The sequence below is a fragment of the Colletotrichum lupini genome, chromosome 5 (genome assembly GCF_023278565.1).
Source record: "Colletotrichum lupini chromosome 5, complete sequence".
Lineage (NCBI taxonomy): Eukaryota > Fungi > Ascomycota > Sordariomycetes > Glomerellales > Glomerellaceae > Colletotrichum > Colletotrichum lupini.
In genome coordinates, this window is record NC_064678.1 from 756,345 (window position 1) to 767,401 (window position 11,057).

At 50.9% G+C, this 11,057-nt stretch overlaps 4 protein-coding genes across 4 annotated transcripts; 3 read left to right on the forward strand and 1 right to left on the reverse strand.

Moving 5' to 3' along the window:
- Window positions 1-973: 973 nt before the first annotated feature.
- On the forward strand, window positions 974-1,369 carry CLUP02_09652 (alpha-amylase; the record flags this gene model as incomplete). The annotated part of the gene is made up of 1 exon (XM_049288630.1): window positions 974-1,369. The coding sequence occupies one exon, from the start codon at window positions 974-976 to the stop codon at window positions 1,367-1,369; it is 396 nt and encodes a 131-aa protein (XP_049145774.1).
- A 42-nt stretch (window positions 1,370-1,411) lies between these two features.
- CLUP02_09653 (glucan 1,4-alpha-maltohexaosidase) lies at window positions 1,412-2,458 on the forward strand (the record flags this gene model as incomplete). The annotated part of the gene is made up of 1 exon (XM_049288631.1): window positions 1,412-2,458. The coding sequence occupies one exon, from the start codon at window positions 1,412-1,414 to the stop codon at window positions 2,456-2,458; it is 1,047 nt and encodes a 348-aa protein (XP_049145775.1).
- A 3,083-nt stretch (window positions 2,459-5,541) lies between these two features.
- CLUP02_09654 (peptidase S41 family protein) lies at window positions 5,542-8,182 on the forward strand (the record flags this gene model as incomplete). Its single annotated transcript, XM_049288632.1, has 4 exons — window positions 5,542-5,615; window positions 5,682-5,967; window positions 6,055-6,198; window positions 6,266-8,182. The coding sequence occupies 4 exons, from the start codon at window positions 5,542-5,544 to the stop codon at window positions 8,180-8,182; spliced, it is 2,421 nt and encodes an 806-aa protein (XP_049145776.1).
- A 1,652-nt stretch (window positions 8,183-9,834) lies between these two features.
- CLUP02_09655 (uncharacterized protein) lies at window positions 9,835-10,815 on the reverse strand (the record flags this gene model as incomplete). Its single annotated transcript, XM_049288633.1, has 1 exon — window positions 9,835-10,815. One exon carries the CDS (start codon window positions 10,813-10,815, stop codon window positions 9,835-9,837), a length of 981 nt encoding a protein of 326 aa, XP_049145777.1.
- Between the last annotated feature and the right edge of the window lie 242 nt (window positions 10,816-11,057).

An 11,057-nucleotide genomic window follows, 5' to 3' on the forward strand; every position in this document is an offset into this window, starting at 1 on the left:
CAAAGGATCCTCCATAAAAGTGTGAAGCAAGCACCACAAACATCGGCTGTTGGCTGGCCTGAGAGATTCTGAGAGCCGATAAAGTACGTGCAGTGAGGTGTGGAGAGCCCAGCGGTGATGTTTCTCACCACTATTTCCTGGCGTAGACAAGGCGATTCGGAGCATCTTGGGTGACCACAGTGTGCGCACCGACATAATTGACAGAATCAAATTGTGAACTGAAGGACTCTCCTTGTGACTCGAATTAGTGGCAGCGATCGGCACTTGGGCTAGACGTGCATGCTTCTGTAACGCGACAACCCCAGATTTGACCACACGCAACCATGCTTGACTGCTTCTTGGACTGAAGCTCATACTCGATACTTCGCAATAAAGTGAGTTGACCGGCAGCCGACGCTTTACTACCAAGACTTCAAGGATGAAAAGCTCCGGTTCTTAAACCACGCATCGCATCAGCGCACAGCGACGTCACCCAAGCACATCTGATGCTAGCAGGGGGTCAAGGCAATCAAGAACGACAAGCAAATAAGGGCGCTTCATCCTCGATATCGTTTGCGCTTCTTATCTCTAGTGTCTTGAAACTGCCAGGGTGCCACGAGATAAACCTGCTTGCCCACGCGTCCACCCACAGACACTGACATTCTGCGGCTCGCGTTTTGACGTATGACGAAATGACTTTGATTTCATATTAATAGCGAGTACACTCTTGACTTCCCACGATGGCATTTGTAGTCTTTCGTACATCAATTGTTTTTCATCCGACGACTGGAGCCTCACTAAACCCTTTAACTGCCTAAGTGGTGATATTGCCGTCAATTACAGCAATCCGAAGGCCACAGGTTAAGGTGCGACAATACTAATAAAGTCGGTAATATGGGCGATCTAGGTAACTTGTAACGTACTTCATACGTCTCAACTGCCCACTGACGACTCCTCAGGACATGAACAGCAGGCGACTCGCGAAAATGACATCATGTTCCAGGCTTTCGAATGGAATATTCCAGCAGATCAACAGCACTGGAAACGCCTGAAAGAGGCAGTACCGAAGCTCAAGGCCATCGGAGTCGACAACATTTGGCTTCCGCCGGGTTGCAAAGCACAGTCAGCGGAGGGCAACGGATATGATATTTACGATCTTTACGATCTGGGCGAGTTCGACCAAAAAGGCGGCAAGTCGACGAAATGGGGACCAAAAGAGGACTTGATTGAGCTTTGCAAGGCGGCCAAAGAGAACGGAATCGGGGTCTACTGGGACGCAGTACTGAACCACAAGGCTGGAGCTGACAAGACGGAGCGGTGCCGCGTTGTCGAGGTTGACGAGAACGATCGCAACAAAGAGACATCCGAGCCCTACGAGATCGAAGGATAGTTGGGTTTTGACTTTCCGGGTCGAGGAGACAGATACTCCAGCATGAAGTGGCACTGGGAGCACTTTGGTGGCACCGATTGGAACCAGGAGAATGAGCGCAAGTCCATCTATAAGATTATGGGTGACCACAAAGAATGGTCTCGGTCTGTTGGCGACGAGCAGGGTAATGCCGACTACATGATGTTTGCCGACATTGACTACTCACACCCTGAGGTCCAACACGACGTCAAGAACTGGGGGACATGGATCACCAAGGAATTGGGTCTCAAGGGCTTCCGTCTCGACGCTGTGCAACACTTCAGTCAGCGGTTCACGAACGAGTGGATCGATAACTTGCGAGATGAGTACGGCAAAGACATGTTCATCGTCGGCGAGTTCTGGACCGCGGAGACCGAGCCGATGAAGGAGTGGCTGGAAACGATGGACCACAAATTCTCCCTTTACGACGCGCCTCTCGTCTACAACTTCAGTCAAATCAGCACCAGCGAAGGCGGTGATTTGAGAAAAGTCTTCGATGGCAGTCTTGTACAAGAGAAGCCCATCAATGCGGTCACTGTGGTAATGAACCACGACACACAACCAGGTCAAACCATGGACACGAAGATTGAAGGCTTCTTCAAACCCCTCGCGTACTCTCTCATCTTGCTCCGTCAGGAGGGCTATCCCTGTCCCTTTTATGGGGATCTATACGGGATGAAGAAGGACGCGGAGCCGCCATCCTGCGGGGGAAAACTTGCTGACTTGATGCTTGCTCGTAAGCTTTATGCATACGGTTCTCAGGAGGATTACTGGGATGATGCGAATTGTATTGGTTTCGTGAGGCGTGCAACCTGGGATAAACCTGACGGGCTTGCCTGTGTGATGAGCAATAAGGGCCCTGGCGAGATTCGCATGGCGGTTGGCCAGGAACACATCGGTGAGAGATGGACCGATTTGCTAGGCTGGGAGGCCGGCGAGGTGGTCATTGACGATGAGGGATTTGGCATCTTCAAGTGTCCAGGCATCTCGGTATCTGTATGGGTTAACAAAGATGCTCAAGGTCGTGCAAGGTTTCCTACCAACTTTGATTCGAACATCTATCAGGAATAGATGGACGAATCGTAGTTGTATAGGTAAGGTATTTACTGAAGCAGTCAGATGTTAGAAAGATGTTCCAGTTTCGATGACAGCAAACTCCCTTTAAACAGCTTCATTAATAAAATCTTCAGACTCCTGTTAAATTCATGCTTCATATGTGAGCCTGTGAAGTCAGCTATTGCATATGGAGTAAGTCTTCATGCGACGCGAAGACATCTATGATGCGAGAACAACATCTCATAAACTTGGGTGGAATAGTAGGAGCTCGCAAGCGTGAGTTCACAGAACGGGTTGGCTCCGGGTGTAGTCCCTCTCAACAATGTCCATCTGCGTGACATCTCAAAATATATTGAGGCACTTGGTCATGACCACTCACCTAACCACCTAACTCATCAACTTTCCTTCACAGTGGAGAAAATACAACGTTGCGGCTTCACCAGATTCTGCATTCGGACTCGGAGGCCGCGCACATTTTTGGCCCACGCGTCGCTCGCGAGGGAAACTCATCCCGGATTCCGTTAACAACCACCGCCTTAGATCACGCCACCACAGGCACCCTGATGAATTCTCATCTTGGTTCGGATTGGTCAAACTTTCCGTGACATCGTATTTCGGCAAGTAAAGGTTAAGAGGTAAATCCGCCGGACACAATCCGAGCCCGCAGGCCATTCTGGCCTCCATCCCCCAAGCTGTGTGGAGGCCGGAATACACTCCGTCAGTTGACGTTCAAGCCTCTCTGGAATCCAGCATAGTTTGAGTTGGTCAGTAGATCCCGTTCCTTACTTTGATTCCTAAATCTGTGACTAAACTCTGACATACTTTTCGGCTTGCTACATGTGGTAATGCGAAGAGCGACGGACAGTCCGACAAACAGCGGAAGATCAACGTGATGTCATTCGGGCCCGGCTTCTGGGACGTTCGACAGCCACCGCCTCAACCGAGGCGCCGCTTGCATCAGTCTTGACACTCATGGGGATTAAAGCGACTGACTCCGAGCCGAATTCTTTGCCTAATTGGTGTTGAAGGTCTTGGTCCTTTCCAGATTCAGTGTTGGTGAGGTCGGTTGTGCTGGCTTATGCCCAGACCGGCGTAGCCCAGCGTGGGGCTCGTCTTAGGTCTAGATGTTGGAGGCAATTGTGCTGGAGAAACGCCAATCAAGTTGGCCATGTGTCAAGGCTAAACTACACAAATGCCTAGCTCAAGATTTTGCCAGGAACCAGCATCACCGAATCGAGATCAAGTGTGGCTAGAAAGTACCTGGACGCTTCTAAGGTGGCAGGATAATTCAGGCGAAAGTTGTCAAGAAATTCAACTTTTACCACATCGCAAGCTTTGGAGGAATCATGGGTGAAACATGAGTCGAATCACGACCAATAACCCCCAATTCATTTACAGCGTAAGGAAGCTGAGCCCTGGCCAATTATTGCCGAAAAATATATCCGATTCGGGCGATCGTAAAAGACATAAGCATCTAAGATCCTTTCTCAGCCTCCTGCTCAAGAAGCTTGACCCTGACTGGAGGGACGGGAGCATGGGGAGGCTGCCGGCAGTGCGCCATGACAAACACAAAATGTCAAAAAATAGCACATCAGAGTGACCAGACAGCGCCAGCAAGGCACCCAGATGGAAGCCTGCGCGCCCCCCTGTTAGTCGTAAGCCAAGCCACCATGGTTGATGGGGAGCCTAAAGCGGTCTAGGGCACTGACATCCCCGTGAAAAACCCGACGATGGCGCCCTCGAGAGAGCTTCGTTGTTGTTCAATTTTGATGAGCTGTTTGGGAGTGTGGGGATACGGCTTTGCCCTATGAGGCCCTGTGTGCGAGGATCTTGCTGTTGATCCAATGTTGCTACCGAAGTTCAGGTTTTCCCTGCAGCCGGATCTCTGAATCTCCGGTTCTGACACCCGCACCGGCGCGTGTTCATCTTTCGCGACAGATGGCCTACTTAGCCTTTGAGGATTATCTAGACGTCGGCTGCGAAAGAGACCATGATGTCACTTCAAGTTACGTGATCTTCATTGTGCCTCCCTACCTTAACAGCCATGAAGCTCTTGGTCAGTAAAATGAGGCCCTAGTCCTGCCACTGACTCGAGTACCTTATTCAACCACAGGTAATCGTAATATCGACTGTCTACACCATCGGGATGAAATCCCTTCAACTTCTGTGTACGCCGACTGGCTGTTTAGCTCTCGATGTTTGGACGGAAATAAGCATTGGGCGGCAATCTACCTCGGACGAAACCAACAGTACTTTAGCATCAGTTTTGAGCCGACTAACCACAGACCTGGACTTTCAATGATGAATTCTCACATCCTTTGAGCCAATTCCACAGTCATTCAATTTCTGGGAAATTGGCATGACTGGAGTTCTTCGTGGTGGACAAATCAACGATGACTTTGCTATGGACCCCATACTGTTGACGGTGGGACGCCTTTGCTTGCTGATGCTTGTTCAGCTAATGCCGTTGCGGCGATCCTGGAGGATTATGGCTCCACGTGTTAGCGCACCGCGCTTCGGTACCCCAACGCGTCTGTTGCATTCCTTCTATGTTTACCCTGTGTACTCCGTACGGCTGGCGCAATGGCGAAGCGAAGATTCGGTTAGGAGCTCGCACGCAGACGTTTGCGGCGCATCTTCTACGGGCACTGCGAGCAATTCATCTGAAGAAAGAATCATTTCTCTGTAATTCGATGGCTTCTGTCCACAAGTATCCGTACTTACCGTAAGAACGATACCCGCATCATTCAGTGATTAAAGCACACAGTCACCGTGGTTCCTTAAGTCTCGGGACCTTATGATTTAACCACCATGGCCCCGTCGGGATACATGGAGTGAAGCGTCGTCCGCCGAAGGATTCAATGAAGTATCATCCATCAAAGAAGCCGTTCAACCACTATCGCTATTCCAGGAAACCGAAGAACAAGGTGACCGGGTTGGGGGGGCTGTGAGGAACGCCGCGCCGGCGCCAGCATGCAGGCTAGTCTTCTTAGCTCAGACCCCGGCAAGCCCTGTTTTCTTACTCCAAAGCTGAGCCCGTCCCGTCGTGCCTAACACACAGCCTCACCTCGCCTGTTTAGGCTACTAGTTATTCCATTATGAATCCCCGAACACGCTTGTCTGATGTCGAGGCTGGGGAAAGGAGGAGACCTAGCTGTCGCTCAAATCGACGGTCATCATGGCGACCGGGGGTTTGATATAAGACCCGGCGCTTCTTCCAGACTTTATTCCAAGCCAGCGAGAATCTGAATAGCATCTACAGCGTCCCGGATTATCATCCTACTTACTTGTTCGTAAAACTATTTGTTACCGGTTGTCGAGATGCGATCATCGTTCACCTGGGCACTAGCCCTCGCAGGAGCTGCTTCCGCAAAGCCTACGCAGACAACCTCGCAGGCAACACATACCGGACACCATGCGACTTCAACACCCGCAAACGCATGTGCCGTTGCACAAGCAGCCGCAGAGTCGTTCCTCTCATCCAGACCCAGCGCAACAGCAGCTGCGATAAAGCCTTCAATCGCGTACGAGTGTCTTAAGTCAATCCCTGTTGATAAGCAGAATGACCTGGATCTTCTCAACTACATCGAGCCATACATCGACTTCCAAAGCACCTTGGAGCCCCTGGCGAATCCTCCGAAAGGCTATCTGTTCCCGGTGTGGATGTTATTGAGGGACTCGGCCAGATCCGAGCCCGTGTGATGAAAGACAAGTACAAGAGCCAGATCGAGTTTGCGCTCGATATCAAGCGGCTGGTAGGTCTTGATCGTCATGAAATCCGCAGTCTTGGCTGCCTTTTCAACAAGCTCTGACATTCACTAGTTTACCCAAGCTTCTGATGGCCACTTCAACTACAACCCGGCCCTTCTCAACCTCTTCACGTTCCGCAGTCTGAACAACCTTGTTTCCGTTTCTGATGACGGTCTCAGCGTTCCGAGAGTGTATCTCATCAGTGACTTCCTCAAGTCTTATGTCAATGACACTGATGTCTATGATATCAAGAGCATCGATGATGTCCCAATCACTGAGTGGCTTGAGGCGCAGTCTGCCCGAGTCCTCACCCAGGATCCTGACGCCAAATACAACTCCCTCTTCAACACCAACCCTGCCACGGAGTTCCAAGGTGTTGGCAACGAATTTGTTTTACGCTTCCCTGGGCATTGCCCGGACAAGCAGGTGATCAAGTTCACCAACGGCACCGAGTACGTTGATCAGCTCGTAGCCATTGTCGGTGAATCGTTGGTCGAGTATCTCAGCAGTGCCGAGGCCATTCACTCCAAGGTGGAGCTGCCCCCAACCAGCACCAGCTCTGTTGCGTCCTCCTCGTCCGCTACGTCCTCATCCACCTCCAGCGCAACACCTACCACGACCCAGATCCCGGGATACCCGTTGCCAGTGTCCAAGCACGCCAGTGACTGGATCTCTACGTACTTCCTCAACGGTTCCTATGGGGACACCGCCGTCCTAGCCGTGTCTTCTTTCGCTCCGTCCGATATCGACACTGCAAACAGTACCTTTGAAATTGCTGAGGCTAGACGTGTTGTTGATGTCTTCCTAAAGAAGGCTAAGGAGGCAGGCAAGAAGAAGCTCGTCATCGACCTCCAGGCCAATGGTGGTGGATTCATTGCCGCGGGTTTCCAGCTCTACAACCAGCTTTTCCCTAAGACCACAGATATCTGGGATGGAAACCGTATTCGTGCTCACGAGGCCTTTGACGCTATTGGACTGACCGCCCAAGAAGCTTCTCCCGATACTCTGGCAGACTTGGTTTCGAACGTACTCAACGATAAGCTTGAGCCCTTCAATACTTGGGAAGACCTCTACGGCCCGGAAGTGATTGCCGGACAGAATGTCACAAATCTATTGCGCTACAACCAGACTCGCATTGGGTACCCCAAGAGCACCGGGGACCAGGTCTTCCTGCCAGAAAACATTGTTGTCATCACCGACGGCATCTGCGCCTCTACTTGCACCATCTTCACGGGTCTCTTGGTTAGAGAACAGGGCGTCCGAACGATTGCCTTGGGAGGTCGCCCATCGGAGGCTCCGATGCAAGCCATCGGCGGTGTCGAGGGTTCAGAAGTCCTCGACTGGCCGTCTTTGCAGGCTGCTATCATGCAGGTTGCCAGCGACGCCATTGCTGCTAACGAGACCGATATTCTCGAGGCAGCATTTGATGTCCTCCCTGACCTGGGCGACCCTCCTCTGCTTCCCACTCTCGCCAAGTCAGGTGGCAGTTTTAACTACCGTAACGCTTACGCTCGTAAGCGTCCGGATGGGTTCCCAGAGCAGTTCATTTATGAGGCTGCCAACTGTCGTTTGTTCTACACTTCGGATATGCTTACCAACATTACCGAGATCTGGACCCGCTCCGCCGACTCTGCATGGAACAAGGCCAAGTGCGTCGCCGGATCGACTGTCAGCAATGACGGTATCATCAGCAACGACATTCTGCCTTACAGTGACAAGGTAATTGGCATGAACTTGGAGTACAAGGGACCTGGTAGCCTGTCGTACAAGGGCCCCTACGAGCCTCCTTCTCCTTATGTCCAGAAACACACCAACAGCAAGCGTTCCATTGTCGAGCAGCTCAATGTTCCCGAGAACTTTGTCTATGAACCCACCAAGCACAAGATTGGTGATCTGAAGGAGTATCTTGCTCAGAACATGCCGGAAGACTTCAAATACGAGCAGAAGGATAAGATTGCGATCAGCCACACTCACCTTGACCGGGCATAATTGAGTCGAGGGTTTGGAGGGAAATGATTATGAATGAATGCTGCAGGAGGATGGTCGTCAATCCGCTACTTTTGTACCTATTTAGCCACTCGTTGATACCCAATGGATTGAACGTCCCGTTGAGATCAGAGTCCCCTGATCAATGTGCCAGAGACTTTAACCCGTGAAATCATTGCAAATCCTGCGAGACGAATCTATGAACCGCGTGTCCGAAGATACTCCGGATTCGAAGTTCCATAAAAGTTTGCCCAGGCGCTGAACCCAAATCAACGCAAACATTCTCACAGAATTATCGCCGTTCCTGCATTTGGCTTGTTTGAGGGTAGTCGAAGCTCTAGAGTCCAACGTTGCCGAAAATGTCTACCGAGTCGCAGTGCTGAATAAGAGCTTTCAATAGCCCAACATGGCATGAGTTCAGCGAAAAGCAGCTTAAGTCACATATCTACACATGCTCTGTTCAAGTATGCCGCTAAGGACTAGTCAAAACTTACAATGGCATAGTCCATATTCGTATCATGTGCGACATGTAGAAACACTGCTCGGGCAGCGAGCCAGTTCCACGGCTCGGGGTCTAATTGTCGACAGCTTCAATTGTGATACAACTAAGTAAGCTCTTAGTCGGATCAAGTTCCCTCTCAAATCTTTGTCGTTATCTTTCTGAGTTACGCACCTTACCGGCGTGAGCGACCTAGGAATGGATTCACTTTCGACGAAGCCATCGCTCTCGGTCTTCGACTAACTATCTGATGTGAATTGAGGTACGCGTATCTCGACAAACTTTTACTCTGTAAAACTACAAGATCGTAATGAAACCCATAAAAATCTTGGCCTGTCACGCGGCTTTCTCTTGCTGCTCATTCCTAACTTTGCGTTCTTAAAGTTCCATCATATATAACTCATTGCACCGTGGGGTCTCATTGCAAGTATGGTGTCCATCTTACCACTGATGTCCAGGTCAAGGACTGGCATGATCTCTACAATTCCCATGGAGCTCTACGTATCTCGGCAAAGTCCAAATCGGGCTGTGACTTCTGTGTTAAGGAATCCCCGCCGGGCTCAAGAACGCGACTCATGCTAACCTCTCGTAACCTGACACGACGAGGTCTTTTTCGAGCGAACATAATGGCTCGGGCTGTGGAACTGCAATTAAGCTTTTCGAGCCTCGGCACACACAACCGACTAAGAAAGTGACATCCTTACTTGAGAGAGATCCCGGCCATACAGTGAGTACACTTTCTCTGCTTGACATCGAACTGGCTTCACGTGTTTCGTCTCATTGAGCAAGTTTGACGATTTTGCTCCAATGCGAGTTCACAACATTTGACCTTATTTGGTAGCAGTACGTGTTGAGCGTCCGATCCTGAGAACGTTAAAAAAGCTTAATGTGAATACAGCCTGAACTTCTGCCCATGTCCTTGGGACGTTACGTTGACAGAGACTCCCACCAACCAAAACAGCCACGTGTAAGTGCGGAACAACGAAACTTTGTATCAACATGCGCAGTTGAACCGAGTTTATTTGGCCCAAGTAAAGCTCAATATTTATGTCTCTATTTTGCGAAAATGTCGCTGCTTCATCACGCCTGGGCTTGATGCCAGGAACTCTTGTCACACAACACTATGCTGACACGACTCTTTGCCACTAAGTTAGGTCTAGTTACCCGGAGCCTCATCCCTTTTCCGAGCGAGTATCATGTGAACCTGCCATTTGAGTTCCAACGGCCCGTTTCCAATCTCCTCTGTAATCTCTTGCCATTTGGGCGACTTCCATGAAGCTTCAGTAAAACCAAAATGCATAGACTCGAGCGATTGCTTCAGCCACTCGACCGAGGCTGAGATCCTCCAGTCCTCGCTATCATCTATGGCAACACGCTCAGATACACCCAGATGACCCACCGGATCTGCTGTCCCATCGAGAGGCTGGTAGTCTTTGGCATACCATTCATCCCCACAGTTGATCTCAATGCGCTTGACATCCTTCCAAACTTCGTCTCTAAGCGGCACACAGTCCATGCCGTGAAACATTTGGCGAGCAGCTCGCTTCCAATTCTCGGTCATCCACTCTTGCTTCAAGAGGTGGGCGGCATGCTCGCCAATGAAAGCTTTGAATGCTGTGTTTGCACTCGTGTTGTTGGTGATTCCCGGGAAAGGGCCGTAAATGACGGCCGCAAAGGTTCCGTTTCCCCGCAGACTCTTTGCGACATTGTCAAGCGTGGGTTCCAGGATAGTCCAGTGCAGTGACTCGCAAGCCATTACGAAGTCAACGCGGTCTCCATCCACCAGGGCTTCCCAGGGGTCTTCCCCGCGACAGTTCCGGTATGAGAAATCGGTCCCAGTGAACCGGTCCCTGAAGCGTGCGCGGCAGTCTTCGATGTTCTTGGCTTGCGGTTCAGTCAGGACGACATGCTTGGGAGCCGAGGGTACGTGCATCAATAGGCCTTCGGCGGCATTGCCGCTGCCGGAGCCGATATCGTGAATGGCATCCAGAGGGCCTTCATGGTAGTTTGTCCAGAGTTTCCACATAGACCTTGGATAGGGAGGCCGGTGATCGACGTAGTGTTTTGCTTCCTTGGCGATGGCCACATTGGGTCGATGGCCGGCATCTAGCTGAGGGGCAGTGGAGGGGGGACTCATTTTCGACAGGGTTCAAACGGGCGCTGTTCTGTTTCTCTGTTGATGGGTCTCCTTATAATGGCCACCCGAGAATGATACGATATGAAGGCCAAATGGTCGATCCGCGTACAATTCTGGGCCCACCGCTTTTTCTTATCCTTGACAATGGTGGTTGGCCTTGTAGTCCTGATTTTCGGACTTGAACGTGGTACCGAGAGAATCCCATCGGACTGGCTGGGCAGAAAGGGAGCAATTCTTGGGTT